Here is a 17,904-nt window from a genome sequence, read left to right on the forward strand (position 1 = left end):
GCAACAGACATTGAACTAACTGGTGATAAGAAGACAGAAACTCACTTGCTTCAAAACAATACAAGGGGAAAGGGATGGAGCTAGTAGAAAGTGATATACTGTACAAACAGAGTGGGAGGCTGGGATATGTCATGACAAGCTAGTGGCTAAACACCTGATATAAACTCTTTCAGTGCCGTAGTATTCTCCCAAAAAATGGTGCTGCTTTCATGATTCGATGAAAGTCAATTTTTTTGCAAAGAGTTAATTCCAGCACTTTCACGCTCACCAGTAAGAATAATGTGTGGGAGTCTTTTGTACATTTACAAGAACACATAAAACAATAGGACACTGATAAATTATTCAAACTCCACCTGCTCCATGTCTGAGCGCAGAGGAAATGGGACCAATCAACAGACAGGAGCAGAGGTCCTCAAACCATCTGTTCTGCCAGTGGATGAATTTACACTTGAACAGAAAAAATAGCCCATAGGACTGGTGCTGGGATAGTTTATTATTATGTACCTTTGTAGTAGAAGAGGCAACGATCAACAAGAACGAACCAACGCTTGTTCCACTGCTTTACACCAGAACTGGCCTGCAGACAAGAGATGGGGACAGTCAAAGGGAAAGAAAAGACAAAAGAGATATAGAGAAACCAAGAGAAACAAAAGAAGATGAAGGGGTATATTTACAATGTGGCAGCTTTTGCAAGCCACCGTTTCTCATCAGGTTTAACCTCAAACTTTAAAGCCGCACTAATATTAAATGCAAAGCACAATGTATTTTGCACTTAATAATAGTGCTGTTTTACATTTTTAGATAAAACCCGCCGAGAAGCGACCGCTTACAGAAGGATTATAAACATACCCTAACATTTGAAAAAAGACCTAATGGGGGCACACAGAAGGCAGCACAATGTACCATAGACATAAGGTCAGAGCAGAAAGATGAACAGTTCTAAAAACAAAAAGGAAAAAAGCTAAATGTAACAATTAAAATGGCTTTAAACTAGGGATGTGCAGGCTCGGATTTACTCGGTTCTTATCGCCACTTTACCGCAAGTTCGGATTTATTATATTGGCTATCCAAAACACATGATAGGCGATAGCCAATAAAATGCTGTTTTGAGATCAGAGTAAATCCGAGCATGCACATCCCTACTTTAAACATTTCTAATGGTTCCTATACCAATCCTGACTTTCACACCTAGGCACAGCCAGGGCTTCAGCTGCCACGTTCAACGAGGGGGGCAAATAGTATGACGTTTTTTACACTTTCTCCTGCCTCCTGCTTGTCATTCTTCATCCCGAATCTAATTTAATTGGGATCATTGTGGTGTACTTACCCTATGAGATTTATTCTGTAACAGCTCGCTTATGTGCTTCTCGTAACTACAGGCACACTTTTCCTTACCCTCCAGAGAGTCCTATAAATTCCTCCAGGTCACACATTGGGTTTGCACCTTTCCCCAATTGCGTTCTTCCACCTTTGCATTTTCCCCCTTTCATCACCACATAACTCTGATCTCACTCCTGATAAACTCCTGGTCATTTACAATCGGAAGCAGACGTAGGTTTGAGATTAGAGTTTGAGGACTGGAATCATATGTTCCTTCCATTTTCAAAAGTCAAGATGCATTAGCCATGTGGAGATGTTTGGCAAATTCAAAAGAGATTGCACAGAATATAGCCCTCCCAATCCCAATTGTACTACAGTAACTGTGGCCATGTGGGGTACACTCTAAACACATTTTAGAGCTGTCCAGTGACCAATCCCCTCTGGAGGGAAATAAAACATCACATTCGTAATGCCTTTTGTTGTTAGACTCATTACTCTAGCGCCACAAGAGAAGCCATCTCTCTCCATGGCTATCTAAAAAAAAAAAAAACTTTAAAATGGAGACATTGAGTTGCCCATACTCTACTTCTCCCTCATAGCTGGCATGAATATGTTATGAAGGAATTAAGGAAAGATATTTGTTTCTCCATTTTTCTTTCTGCCATCAGGGTGCTTGTGTCCAGCCACCCACAGTAGGCTATGTCCTGGTTAGGTTAGCACTGTTCTTTATTGCTTCTTTTCATCCCAAGATGTATTGAAAATGTCTGAGGCTGTGCCGACATGTATATGTTGTTTATGTGATATTAATGTACTCCTCCCATATATCTTCCCCTTTCTCTTTTTTTCTGTATCCCATATAAGCTCTGAAAATCAATTAAAACTAATTTACTACAAAAAAAAAAATATCCACATACAGGAGTAATGTGAAATTAACTACATACTGTACTAAGGGGAAAAAGTTATAAACAAATATTATTGTAGGAGGAAGACGGAGTGAATGTTTATCTGCTAATAATGGCCATAATGTGAAAGCTGGGCATGTGTACCATGTTGGAATCTGTTGGGGATAATTAATTCTATATGCCGTGCGAATAATCTGTTATTTTTTTTGTTATTATTTCATTTGTCACTCACCTGTTTGTACAACCAGCCTATCTTAGTGACCTCAGCATTTGGATTCCTCTTCATGGAATTGGAACGTTTCCCAAAAGCAATTCCTTTCTTGGATGGTCGAGACGGCTTTGTGAAACAAAAGATGTGCTGTGAAATTCCACTTGGCGACTCGACATAGCATCTCATAGAAAAATAAAGCACCAGTACCTCTGCCCTATATGCTCTGGCATTTGCTTCTTTGCATACAAAAGAGCACCACAGAACATCTAAGAGTTTATTTACTAATGTACAGGTTTACAGAAGTGGAGCTGACGCCCATAGCAACCAAATTCTAGCTAATATCTTCTAGAAGGTGCTAGATAAAGTAGAATCTGATTTGTAGCTTTGGGCAACATCTCCACTTCCATAAACTCGCACTTTAGTAAATATACCCCCTTGTGTCTGATACTAATAGTATTTATCAACTGACTCCATACAATGCAGCCACTTCAACACCGCTCTCACTTCCCGGATTACAAGGTACAAAAAAAATGTTAAAGGTTCCATGTCAAGATGTGCCATTGGAAAAGGACAACATAGTTATTTATTATTATGATTCTTAACTAATCAGCATAAAAAGCTGTGGACTTCTACTCTTCATCTCTGTTTGCTGTTGACAATATCTAGAGGGTACATGTACTAAGACTCCACTTACAATTGAGAAAATGTCATTCCTGCTTTGCCATGATCATGGTGAGGCAGGAAGAGTCTTCCACGGTATGTACAAAGTATGGGTACGCAGATAACGCACCCTTTTGGTGAATTATACACATCTTTACTCACATCTGCACATGCACAGTTAAATCAGAAGGCACATGTGTTAGAAGAACCCAAGCTCTCATGAGAAGACATGACCTTGCATGCACCCAGGAAGCTAATGCTGTATGGTAAATTATTTATTGTATAATCTTTATTAACATATGAGCATTAGGTCATAGAAGACTTCCAGATTCCCTCTCTTCACTTCAGCTGAGGCAGATATCGGGAGATTCAAGGTGCGATATCAGCACTGGAGAAGAAGACTGACGGTAGTGCTTTTCCTTCTTACCTCTTCTAACTCTGCTATAGGTGCTGATGGCGGCACTGATAAACATGTCTGCTTTAGCTTTTGCAGGCAGAATACACAGGTAATCCCTTTAGTACATAGTGAGAAGGGAAATGTACAGGGATTTTGTCTGTAATTTTTGTTTTTCCCCATATTTCCTTAGTACATGTACCCCATAGTAAGCTAATGATAAGCAAAGCCAAAGTAACGTGTATGGTTAATTAAAGTGCACCTGTCACGGTTTTAAAATATGTCTCCTCCTTTCGTGATGACATTTGCTGTCTAATGGTTGTCTTTATTCAAAGGACAGGAAGGCAACAGATACAGCAGACGTTCTAGTAGTGTAAATAGAGAGACATACCTGCCAATGTAGCTTTGGGGAAAGGATAGAGGCATTAACTTTAAAAGAACCTTTCAATAGCACATCATTAAATAGGAAAATCTTGTCATCCAATATTATGTTTTGTCATCTTTTTTGATCCAATGGTAAAGTAATAACAAGAATACTAATTAATCAGCCACAGTGACCCCTGCAAGCTCTAGAGTCAGACTAAATTGAATCTTAATTCTTAATATATATAAAAGCAAAACATTCATCTTTACAAGTAGGATATAAACAATCCTATAATTTAAATGTAGTGATACTGCCTGTCAAAAGTTTTAGACAGCCCCATTTTACAGTTTTTATAGAAATGTACAGTTTAATGTCAAGTACTCTGAAATTAAAGCACAGAATAATTAAACAATTGGAGATTGTTGAAAATAATTATGAAGCAATTTTGTTTAACAAAATGTAATCATTTTGATTCAGCAAAGTAGGCTTTTGCAACATAAGCGCAGAACACAGTGGTGGCATGCTTTCTACAATGGAAATCAGATATTGTTCATGAAGTTCTTCCCAAAACTGTTGTAGAGGTTCCAACAAATGTGTTGCACTTGTAGGTTACGTTGCTTTCAACCTCCTTCATCCCAAACCAGCTCGATGGTGTTTAAGCCTGGAGACTCTGCAGGCCATTCCATTATTTGAAGCCTGCTATCTTGTTCTTTCCTCAAAGGTAGTTCTGACATAGCCTGGAGATATGTCTTGGGTCACTAACTTGCTGTGGGGTGAACCCTTAACCAACTAGGAGTAGAGTGGAGGGTATTGCAAGTTACTGCAAAATGCTAAGGTAACACTTTTGCTACAGGGTGCCAGTCACTCTGTGCAAGTCGCTGGCTCGGGGTTTAGATAAAGAACCCCAGACTATAACGCTTCCTCCTACATGATTGACAGTTGGTGTCAGAGGGGTTTATTAACTAAGTGGCAGCTTGTAATAGCTACTGCTTAAGGGCGTGTTTAAGCCTGAAATTTGAAAGGTAAATGTTTTTATTAACAAAACATGGGGTTTTGCTATTAAAAGCATTGTCCTTTTACATTTTGGGCAAAAACACGTCAGGAAGCATTGCCATTTACTTGATACTTAGTAAATAAATCACACACACTAAGGAACCATCCTTTTGTCTACTCGACGGTGTACAAAATCCCTGCACGATGAACGATAGATTTAACATTTTGATTCATCGGCCCAAATGATATTCGTCCAGTCTTTAGTAGTCCACTGGCGGTGCTTCATGGCCCTGGCAATCCTCTTTTTCAGCGCTGCAGAACAGCTGTAAGTTCTTAACCCATTACTTGTTCCCTGAAAAAGGTCTATTTTTTAATAATTCTGAAATTTAATTTTCAGTTTCTGCTAACCCCAACACATTTTTTTTTGTAACATCTCACATTTTACCATTTACCTTAGTATTATTTCACTAGACTTGCATAAATTTCAATAAAAAGTGGAAATATGGGGGTGTTCTGAAATATTTGACCGATTATGTAATTTAAAACATGTTGTTTTTAACAAGCTTAAGACCAAGAACATATTAAAATTAATTTTATACTCATACTTATCACCAACACAAATTTGTCCCAGAATAAGCGCCCAATTTTTTGTACTATACAATATATTTTAATGTACAGCCTCGATTGCAGATACAACAATAACCTATATCATCTTAAAGTGCAAAGACTACTGCAGTAACAATTTTAAAAGCAGCCTTTCTGAATTTAGATGATAATTAAAGCTTGTTTAACAGAAAACAAGTACTGTACTATCTCAAAATATATCTACTGATATAAGGATGGAGCTATGTATTCTCTACAGAAGCAAAGCTCACCCTTATGTTGGGGACATCCGGAAAGGCATCAGATACCATGGTGAACGTGGAGTTTTCGTTGGCTAGATTAGTGGAGCGCATCCCACCTGCCTCTGCGTTCATCTCAGACCTGGGCAAGATAGGTTAGTTCACAGTAAAAGACAAGATTGCTGCAATTCTATAGTACTCTAGAGAATGGACTCTCACACTTACCCCGGTAGTCCACTTTCCCTTGGGATTAGTCCAGTCACTGGGTCCAAAAGGGTGGTAAGATGCTCATTGTGGCTAGAAGAACAAACATATTTGTCAAGATAAGCTATACCTGAACATAAAAAGGGGTAATATATAGAACATTTATACTGGAAGCACCAACTGTATGTGTGCAACTATATATATAGTTAACATGATAATTCACAAAGATCATTTCATCAAGTATCAGTGTGATTAATATGTGGACTGTCGACTATTAAAAAAATGTCCCTATCATCACCTGTTTGGCTGGGACAGACCAAATTAAAAAATAATATTTTTGACAAATTAGCACCTATAAAGTAGACTTGTCCTTTTCAAACAACTAACATTAATAGTACAGCCCGAGGAGAGGCTTAATTGCAATATAAAGATAATAACACATATATCGTTGTTGAAAGCAAAAGCAGTTGTAAACCCTTGTTCCTCCCGCTCTGGGTCACAAATGCTATAGGCACTAGTTAAATTAGCTGTTAAGTGTGGATAGAACTTTGTGCAACAGTAAGTTCATGTGATCGTTCATGGCCAATCAATGCAAAGCAGTCAGCTAGATGAGGAGATAGGAAGTTTCTCAGCACAGTGATCATGCTCTTGCCAGTACATGGGCAGTTCACACTCTCATTAATACTCATAAATATTCATAGTTGTCAAGAAGATGGCCAACTTCATGCTGATGTACTAAGCTGAATATCATAAGAAATGTCCAACAGTGCACACAAAGTAAATGAAAGCATAAGCTATTACATGCTGTCTTTTCAATGTGCAACTGTGTGTAAATGACAGGTCGCTTTAAATCACCCATATTTTTCAAAAGAATCAGCATAGACAATTTTGGTTTTATTTCATAATTTAACCTTAGGGAAACACTAGAATTCCAGACTTATGGCTGAGAGTCAATGTTGTTACGTTATAAGGCTAATGGGGGGCATCCACTAGACGATTTTATCCCTGTCCCACCTCTTAACGATTTTCCCTTGAAGTTTCCCCTGAAATTTGATCTTCCACTCTGAACAATGTGCAAAAGATTTGCAAAAGATCTAACGATAAACTATGTTGTTTGAATCTGTGATTGAGAGCTTTCAGCTATAGTGGGCAGATAGTGGTTCATCGTTTGATCGTTCAGTGTGACCGATGTGTAAACGATTTTTAAACAATCAAGTGAAAATGACCTTCATGTTCAGTCGATGGAGGAGACGATCAAACGACCAGCGGGAGCGCACATCGTACATCGTTAGAAACAATTACTGCAAGATTTGCAAACGATGTTCAAACAATGTTTGAACGATTATCGAACGATTTTATCATTATCGTTCAATTGTTCAACTTTATCATCTAGTGGATGCCCCCCATAAGACCAAAATACAGACTTATGCATTAACTCACTAATACCTCAATAATGACAGCCTTTCATACATAATAGAAAGTCATCAATTATAGTTTTAGACCAAATTTGAAAGAAATGGAATGAAATTATATTTTTCTTATTTATTAATATCCTGAGTGGCTTATTAGAAAGGCCAAGACCTAGCAGATTCACGACCAGAAAATACCATAAGTAAAACATATATTACTGAATGATAAAAAATCCTACTTATATAGATTGCTCTGAGCATGGATCTTGCAATTCAAAACATATAATGAAAGGTACACACTATATTTACATAAGAGCTGGTTTGGTAAAGTGCACAAATAATTCAGTTAATTGAAATAGATACAGTCATAAGCTCTAAATATGATTCAAGTTCTGAGGTATAATTAGTTACGTTATAGGAATAGACACACCTCTGTGGTATCCAGACCAATATTATTTCTACTTGAAATAATATTTATTCATTTTTTTCTTTTTGAAGTGGTAGGATAGAATTGTGTTGAGTGGTTTAAATCTGCATTTCTTTAATTAGACAAATTACATGCACATAATTTCTGCAAATGAATTACAATGCTATCCAGTAGGAGTGTCACAACCAAAAGTAGCACCAAGGCTGATATTAATCTGTGTTCTAGTGTTTACTATGAATGAAGAAGATTATGCATTGTACAAATGTCTGTCACAATACAGAGACATCACACACTAGTAAAACATATTTAACCCTCCTATCTATCTTTATAGATGTCATAATCATAAGACAAATGCCTGTTCCCTACATTATTCAATGCTGTATTTGTTGTGTAATTGTTTGTAAATTGCTCAGTGCTATTAAAAGCAAAATATAGGCGGCATATGTTATTACTATCACAATGATGGTTTAGTGGAAAAACAGCAAGACATGTAGATTGCATCACTGTTAATGTTTAACATGTCATCACCCTTCTATTTCCTGAACAAGGACGGTTCTTGTACTGTTTGTACATTCAGAATATTCCACCAGCACTTCTCCTGACTGTACTTGTTTCCTGCCTTACTTTGTAGCTATTCTGTGTGGCTTCCACGTCACTCACAACTGGGAAAAGGTGACAGGACACCTGGCTGCGATATGCATAACATCATAACAATGTCATCATTAGTCAGAATGACAAGACACATCATAGAATAAAAACAAATCAAAAAGAATGCAATCAAAAAGAATATATTACACATCGCAGAACCCAGGGTGCATTCATGAAAGCAATGGGTTGAAAGCTACATTATTCTGTGCAACTATAAAGCAGTGAGTTCAGCTACTTCTGTAGCATTAAGTACTGCAATGCAGCACAGTCTTCTTCACCTTGTCTTCAGGGGTGTTAAATCACAGAACCTAGCTAAGCCTCTGATTCATCTCAAATTGCCAAGTCTGTTGGATAGGCCTTCCATAAAGGGTGTTAAATGGGAGTAAGTACGTACCTGTCCCTACCGCCAACTCGGAACTTAAGCATGTTCTAGCAGCCCTTAGAGGTGATGTGGGAGGCAGCTGATGTGGGGGAGGCACATGCTTGTGTCCTGGGCATAAAAGGATACAGCAGGATAAATGAGAGGAAAGCAGGCCACTTTGTGTAAGCAATAAAGCTTATTTTACCTCTCAGCTCCTATCTACTTAACAGTCAATTTTAAGCATCACGGGACATATCAGCTTACTCAACCATGCCCTCTGTCAGGGATGTTAGCAGGTGCCTTACAATAATGAAGCTGGCCACTGAAGTAGGATTCTATAGGCTACAATGGGAAACTGCTTAAAGTATATACATTTATTCTACTATTGCAGCTAATCTTTTGGGCTCTGAATAACACATTGCCTTAATTTGATAAATAATAATAATACAGTAAATATCTCTCAGCAGTGATGGAAAATGTGAATATTCTCATTAAAGTGTTATGTAATATGTTGTGCTATATAAATAAATATTATTAACAAATATTTTAATATAATTCTGCTTAAAATAATGTTTAGAATCAGCCCTGGCTGGAAAACTACAAGTGCCCATGTGTTGCTCTAAACTTTATCACCAGCAGGGGGAAGATTTCACTCACATTTCCAGGCTCTAGTGACCTTAATCCTGTCATTAGAGGGTTTTGCTGTGATGGCCTCAGCTGGCCCATCCCCGCCCTAACCTAAAATCACTTGCTAAAAGCAAGAAAATCCCCTAAATTAAACTATAGCATAATTTATCCAGGATCAATCTCTGTACTATAGTTTAATGTTGTAGAAGTGTACAACATTAGTTCTGTTGTGTATTGAATATACATGTGAAAATCCACTGTACAATGCAGCATCCCTTTTAAGTACACAGAGTACAGAGAGTGAGAGCATCATTACTATTCAGATACATCACTGGTGTACCATTTAGCAACATGTATTCATGTATAGACCAAGGCCCTCATTCAGAGCCGTTCGCTATTTGCGGTCGTTCGTTCAAAAACAAGGGGTGGCTATTCAAATGATCCGTTCGCAAATTGCAGTCTGTTCACACCTCTAAGTCTAAACGAGCGAGCAAAACATACGCTCGTTTATTTGATAAAAACGCCCCCTGGCCGCTCGCATCCTACGTCATGTCCGCTATTTATTAGATTAATCGAGTACATCGTACAGCGTATGAACTGCTCGCTATTCTTGTGGTTGGTTTTTTCAACCGCTATTTTGCGAGCAGTTCTGAGTTAAAAAAAAACAAGTGACGTGGTCAATGACGCTGCTGTATTAATTATGCACTCCCTTAAAACGCCCGTTTTGACCTTTAAGCACGCCTGCGTTCGAATTCCACTCCCCCGTTTTCAAACACCTTCCCCTGTTACCACCCACATACGCCTCATTCTGTCACTCAAAATAGCAGGCACTCGCTATATAGCGTACAAACGATTTTCGGCCGCACTGACTGGTTCGCGCATGCGTACTAAAAACCGTACGCATGCGCAGATGTGCGAACATCGCTCGGAACGAGCGTACGGCCGCTAGCGAGCGGCTCTGAATGAGGGCCCAAGTGTATATATTATTACAATTATTTTGTAAAATTTCTACAAATATAGATATTGAGCTATCTTTATAGAATTAACCATTTAGAATATAGGCATAATTATTTATTATTATTTTTTTGTGTAGTGCACACATATTATGCAGCACTTTGTAGAGAATGCCAAAAACATAAGACCATGGACCAGTGGCACCAATTAACCTACCAGTATGTTTATGGATTGTTTTAGGAAACCAGAGGACCCCCATTTAAACACTGGGCCTTGATGGTTGGAATAGAACACTAATAGCCTCCGTGGTATGAGACAGCAGTACTAATCACTATACCACACCAGCTATACAAACATAAACAACAAATAAATATTAGTGGAAAATAAATGCTTCTTTAGAGTTGGAGTCATTATAATGCCAGTTGTAGATCAATCTGAGAATATCTACATTTTTGTATTAATTTTTTTATTTTAGGAATAAATATGTAAAACAGACATCCCATTACAGGCTATTTATAGGATAATGGTTATATTGACTATATATGACTAAATAGATCACATAAAATAATTTCTTTACTGAATTAAAAAAAGATATTCACTAACATGGCCAATAATCATGCATTTTGTATTGATTGTAATAATATTGATCATTCATTTGGTGAGACACGCCACACACAATATATTGCCAACTGCCCAGTATCACTGTTAATATTCCAATATGGCCAGCATTACACCCACTAAAATCCCAATAATCCCAAATATTCATCACAGTATGTCACAATGATTTATTAAAAAAAAAAACACAACAGGCCACAGCTGTGCCACTTTTGCTAGCTAGAATTAAAAGAAGCAATGTGGCATAATGGTTGAATATACTTTTGTAACTAAAATGCTGAAACTTGTATGACATTGATTACACAAATGTATGGTATAAAAAAGTCACAATGACATTGTGTCATTTTTTCAAAGAGTATTGCAGCCATTAACAAATCTGCAATCTGAGCTGTTGAACAGTTGGCCATCATGATTATGTGTGCCATTTAGATCAGCCATAAATAGTAATGAGTAATAATGATCTCCATTAGGTCTACATGTTGGCCTCCTGGCCACTGGTAATTTGGACGCTTTTGAAACCTATGGCATATATCAATGTCACATATTTACACACTGTCACTGCAATTCAACATTACACTACAGCTACAGTGGCACAGCAGTGTGACAGGATGTCACTCTGACACTTCAGTATCAGGAACTGTGTTCCAAGACTTCCCTGCCAACCCCATGGTAAATCATTACTACAGTAGTGGCTAGTTCCTCTTCACATTAAGAGCACACGTGAAGAGGAAGGCATGTGGGAGATGGGCATGTAGGGCAAAGTCTGGTGAGCGACGGAGACATTTAGGGCATGAGAAGGTAAAGAAAGGGGCATGTAGTATTTAGACTACTGAGGAAGGTGGCATGTGAGACACAGACTAGGGAGGATAGGGGTTATGTTGATCCCAGGCTGGTGATGTGGGTGACATATTACAATTTGGGGACAGAACAGTGGACCAATGATTAGCTTGCAGAACTTGCGGTCTCACAGTACTGAAGTACTGAAGTCCTGTATTAAATTCCCAACAAGGCCCTGACTGTATGGAGTTTGTATGTTCTCCTCGTGCTTGTGTGGGTTTCCTCCGGGTAATACATTTTCCTTCCACAATCAAAAAGGAAAACTCGGGTAGGTTAATTGGCTTCTGGCAAAGAACATGCGTGTGTGACTGTGTGTATGTACATGTGGTAGGGACTGATGTGAATGACTAAATATTCTATGCAAAGCCATTCGGAATATGTGTGCACTATATAAATAACTATTACTAAATACATAAATGTTATATAATTATGGCGTGGTGATAAAGTAAAGATAGAACCACGTGTACCATATATATAGCAGCATCTCTGGCGAGAGGAAAAATTGCTTTACATTTTCATAACTATTGATCGCTGTGATTATTGTCATTTATCTGTATTATTATAAAAGACCTGTTTTGGCCATGAAGATAATGAGATCTTTTAATATTTGATATTTCGTTTTTAGGACACAAACACATGTCCAACAGTGCTAGTTAGGCCCTAAAGCGACTACCTGAAAAGTGACAGAAACATTAGCTACATTACACTGCATCATAGGTATTCTGCGCTAATACCGTACCTACATCTAAATCACAGCTCCATACCAGCAGTGTAAGACTGACAGTGAGAAAAAAATTAATTGTTCAATAGCGTATATGTGTATTAGTTTAAGGCTTGTCCCTTCATAGCACTGCACAGTACTCCACCCTCCCCCGTCTCTTAGGGTTCACTCACATCAGGACCAGCCTAAGTGTATTTTTTGGAACAGGCTGCAGAAGATAAGGTGTTTCCCGGATTCCAGAGACTGAGAAGAAACATCTGGAGTTAATAACAGCTCCAAGAATGCGCACCCCCTCCAGACACACAATACCAGGATCTGCAGCCCCTCAATATCCATGGAAGGGGCTCAAAGACTACAGGAATTTAGAGGTGGAGGAGGAATATACTAATTTAACACTTTACCTACCACAAAGAATATTTGGAATTAACATTGTTATAAGCAAAACTGCTATCACAAAAAATGTATACTGCATGGAATGGGCACAGCCTGGAATACTATGTGGAAGTGACACAGACTGTTATACTATATGTGGAATGGGCACAGAAAGAAGTGTGAGTAGGACAGTGGTGCAGTGTGTGAAGGCAGCACAGATGGGTGCAGAATGTGAAGATGACACAGGCTTGTACAGTGCATTTATAATTTGTCAGACAGGTTTTCATGACTTCAGTGTCCATTAGGAGAACTTGAGTACAAATTTTTATACACCCATATTGTACATTTATCAAATAATGGTGCTGATGCAGATGGAGTGCTACAACAGCTTGAGAAGTTATCTTATACCGCTTTTATACCTAAATTCCGGGTCTGACCCGGAGGTTGGAACAGGGTTCCAAACTGGATCAGACCCGGAATTTAGCCGGCGCCAACCCAGGAAATTCCCAAGTCGGCACCGTTCACACCAGAGCCGGGTCGGCAGTGTGGCTCTTCCGGCGTGGAAGTGGACGCTTGGAGATGACGTCATCTCCAAGCACCACTGAAGTTGGCCGGCATGTGGCGCACTCCAGGTCATCGTGACCCAGATCGCGCCATTTACACTTCAGGGTTTCACGGGTCATTCCCGTGTTAAACCCTGCAAGTTACCTGAGTTGGATTGCCGGGTCACTTGACCCGGGAATTCAACCCTGTACCCTTTTACACCAAGGAGCTACCAGGGTTAACCCTGCAATAACCCAGGTTTTAGCTCTGGTGTAAAAGGGGTGTAACTCAAACTCCCAGCGAAGACAAATGCATATGCACCTTTGCAGACTTGCATGAATGCTTGGAAAGGGGGAGAGGGGGCATTCTAAACTGTGTGCAGTAAGAGCATATTGGTGTAATTGTGAATACTTGCAGACTGGCAAACAGATTCAAATATATCTGAGAAAGTCATATTATTGGTGGGTGGTCAGTTGCCAACACTAGCAACCGCTTGTGATTGGCTGATTGCAAATGCATTGCTGACACTGATAGGTGATTTCTTTATTGCTCGAGCATATATCATTATTGTTATTATTACTATTATTATGCTTTGTGTGCTTTTTTACCACTTAAGTTTTATTAATGACTCGTAATAAATCCATATAGCTCAAGCAAAACGCATGGTTAAAAAAAGTGTATGTATGGTCAAGACCTGATACTTTCCACCTTATTGATTAATCTCCCCTTATCTCCCAAATACTACCTGTTGCCCCTGACACAAAAAGCCCAATCCAAGGTCATTCATCACATTTCTTTATCTGCCACCTGTCAACTAGGGTCAGCTGGAAGTCTCAAAATCCTGCATCATTTACAGCCAAGATTAACTGTTTATGTTATTCCTATCACATGGGATATATAAAGGCAATAATTAACAATTCGGCCAAGTCTTTTGTTAAAACTTTGGGACCTTGGGCAACATTCCGCGATGTTTCCCAACCATTTTCTTCTTAACAACATTTTCAGGGTTCCGACCCATTCAATTTTCACATTGTCCCATTGGGCTCCAATCCCAGTCCCTGCCCCCTCCTCTCCTATGACTTTACCCTTTTACCTTCTTCTTATTCAAAAAAAATAGCCCCCAGCTGTTCTGAATACATTTTCTCACAAATTTTCATTACCTCACATTTTGCGAACATATTTATTATTCTGTGTGCTTGTCTGCCCCTGGAAATAATAATCAAGAAAGTGTATATACCTTAAATAAACCAGGTGCCTATTTTGCAGATGTACCACTGTACACATCAGCATACAGTATATACACAATTTTTGTATGCGTTTTTTTCAACATAAAATACACCCAGTCAGCGATCAACACTTCAGCAACCACATTATGCACAACCTTATAATAACTCCTTATTGACTTCTAATACCCATGTAAAATTTACAATAGGGTATGCATTAACCCACATATTATATATGTACAAACAGTTATGGGATATGAGACTTTTATGACATAAACATCAGTTATTAGTAACACCTTCTTCCCCACCCCACCACTGTAGGAACTCACCCTCCCATCTGTAGTAGGGGTGAACGGGTTCGGATTTCAGAAATCCGAACCCCCCCGAGCCCTCCCGATCCGAGGCCGATCCAAGTCAGGCTCGACTTTTCCCGCCTGACTCGGATCTGAAATCGAGGCAAAACGTCATCATCCCGCCTTCCGGGTCTCGCAGGTTTTGGATTCTGTATAAGGTACATTTTCTCACTCGGCTGTGGACAGTGAAGAGGGAGGGTGGGAGTTAGGGCTGGCTGGGCTGTGTAGTGTAGTGCAGTGTTGTGCTGTGCTGCTATTGTCCATAGGGGCTGTGTCCACTCCTCCAAAGTCCATAGGGGCTGGCTGTGTTGTGCTCTGCTGCTGTTGTCCATAGGAGCTGTGTCCACTCCTCCAAAGTCCATAGGGGCTGGCTTGACTGTGTTGTGCAGTCAGTTGTCCATAGGGGCTGTGTCCACTCCAAAGTCCTGTGCAGTGTCCCAGTCCTAAAGGGGTGCTGTAGTGTTGTCCAGGGGGTGCTCTGTCCATCAGGGGTGCTCCCCCAAGTGCAAAAAATAAATATTTTTTCTGTGTTTGTGAATTGTGTGCGCAGTAGCCGCACGTGCATCAACAAAGTAGTGCCAAGCGTGCGCCTGTGTCATAAGTAAAGGGCCGGCTGGCTTGACCGTTAAACTGTGCTGTAACCCCCAAAGGGCACTCCAAACAAAATAAAAAAATATTTTCTGTGTTTGTGAATTATGTGCACTGTGGCTGCATGTGCATCAACAAAGGAGCAGCGCCAAGGGTGCGCCTGTGTCCCATAGGTAAAGGGCCAGCTGGCTTGACCGTTAAAGGGTGCTGTAACCCCCAAAGTGCACTCCAAAAAAAATAAAAAAATATATTTTTTTGTGTTTGTGAATTGTGTGCGCAGTAGCCGCACGTGCATCAAAGTAGCGCCAAGCGTGCGCCTGTGTCATAGGTAAAGGGCTGGCTGGCTTGACCGTTAAAGGGTGCTGTAACCCCCAAAGAGCACTCCAAACAAAATAAAAAATATTTTCTGTGTTTGTAAATTGTGGGCCTGATTCAGAGCCGGACGCAATTAGCGCTCGCTCGTCCTGAAAATAGGGGTGGCTATTCAAATGAACCGTTTGCTGTTTGCGGTCTGTTCACGCCTCTAGGTCTGAACGAGCGAACAAAACTTGCGGACGTTTTTTGGGAAACTACGCCCCCTGGCCGCTCGCATCCTACGTCATGTCCGCTATTTATTAGATTAATCGAGTACATCGAACAGGGTATGAACTGCTCGCTATTCTTGTGGTCGGTTTTTGCTACCACAACTTTGCGAGCAGTTCTGGCTATAAAATAACCCAGTGACGTGGTCAATGACGCTGCTGTTTTAATTATGCACACCCATAAAACGCCTGTTTTGACCTTTAAGCACGCCTGCGTTCTGATCTCCACTCCCCGTTTTCAAGCACCTTCCCCTGTTACCACCCACATACGCCTCATTCTGTCACTCAAATTATCAGGCATTCGCTATTTTGCGAGCACATGAATTTCGACCGCACTGACTGGTTCGCGCATGCGTATAACGATCCGTACGCATGCGCAGTTGGCCAAACATCGCTCGGAGCGAACGAGCTGCCGCTTACGAGTGGCTCTGAATCAGGGCCTGTGTGCACTGTGGCTGCACGTCCATCAAGAAAGGAGCAGCGCCAAGCGTGCGCCTGTGTCCCATAAGTAAAGGGCCGGCTGGCTCATTTCTTAAAGGGTGGTGTAATCCACAAAGAGCACTAGTCTTCAACAAAAATAAAAAATTATTTTCTGTGTTTGTGTGCGCCTTAGCCGCACGTATATATCAATATAACATAAATGGAGGACCAAACTTTCTCCGATAAAAATAAAATAGGGAAAGATCAAGAACCACTTCCTCCTAGTGCTGAAGCTGCTGCCACTAGTCATGACATAGACGATAACATGCCATCAACGTCGTCTGCCAAGGCCGATGCCCAATGTCATAGTAGAGGGCACATACAATCCCAAATGACAAAGTTCAGGAAAATGACCTTAAAAAAAACATTTAAATCATCTGAGGAGAAACGTAAACTTGCCAATATGCCATTTACGACACGGAGTGGCAAGGAACGGCTAAGGTCTATCCCTATGTTCATGACTAGTGGTTCAGCTTCACATGACGATGGAAGCCCTCATCCCGCTAAAAAAATCAAACGAGTTAAGTTGGCAAAAGCACAGCGAAGAACTGTGCGTTCTAAGAAGATATCACAAATCCCCAAGGAGAGTCCAAGTGTGGTGGCGGTTGCGATGCCTGACCTTCCCAGCACTGGACGGGAAGAGGTGGCTCTTTCCACAATTTGCACGCCCTCTGCAAGTGCTGAAAGGAGCACCCATAGTCCACTTGCTGATATGCAAATTGAAGATGTCACTGTTGGAAGTACAACAGGATGAGGATACTGGTGTAGCTGGCGCTGAGGAGGAAGTTGGCGAGGAGGATTCTGATGGTGATGTGGTTTGTTTAAATCAGGCTCCGGGGGAGACAGTTGTTGTCCGTGGGATGAAAAAGCCCATCACGGTCATGCCTGGGCAAAAGACCAAACATTCCACCTCTTTGGTTTGGCAATATTTCTATCCAAATCCGGACAACAACTGTCTTGCCATATGTACCATATGTAAAGGTGAAATAAGTAGGGGTAGGGACGTTAACCACCTAGGAACATCCTCCCTTATACGTCACCTGCAGCGCATTCATAAAAAGTTACTGTCAAGTTCAGAAACTTTGGCTAAGACCGTAAGCAGTCCAGGGAGACCTAAATCCCTTTGTCCTGATGTATCCAAGCGCCTGCAAACTACACCGTCAACTCCCTCCTCATCAATTTCCTCCTTAGCCAGGATCGGAAGTAGTCCTGCAGGCCATGTCACAGGCATGACTGACTCTCCTATCCGGGATTCCTCCGGAGGATCCTGCATTG

General features: G+C 40.3%; 1 protein-coding gene across 8 annotated transcripts in view; it reads right to left on the reverse strand.

The window, feature by feature from the left end:
* PLEKHA6 (pleckstrin homology domain containing A6) overlaps positions 1 to 17,904 on the reverse strand; it is a 199,003-nt gene that overhangs the window by 55,677 nt on the left and 125,422 nt on the right. For all 8 annotated transcript variants that reach the window (XM_088458163.1, XM_088458156.1, XM_088458157.1 and 5 more), the window contains exons 2-5: positions 5,912 to 5,983; positions 5,720 to 5,828; positions 2,455 to 2,559; positions 505 to 577 (exon numbers count right to left, since the gene is read on the reverse strand). In XM_088458163.1, coding sequence (XP_088314289.1) covers positions 505 to 577; positions 2,455 to 2,559; positions 5,720 to 5,821 — 280 coding nt within the window. In that variant the 5' untranslated portion in view covers positions 5,822 to 5,828; positions 5,912 to 5,983. The remainder of the gene's footprint in view (positions 1 to 504; positions 578 to 2,454; positions 2,560 to 5,719; positions 5,829 to 5,911; positions 5,984 to 17,904) is intronic.

Source organism: Taudactylus pleione, unplaced genomic scaffold, assembly GCF_031769625.1.
Source record: "Taudactylus pleione unplaced genomic scaffold, aTauple2 ptg000814l, whole genome shotgun sequence".
NCBI lineage: Eukaryota > Metazoa > Chordata > Amphibia > Anura > Myobatrachidae > Taudactylus > Taudactylus pleione.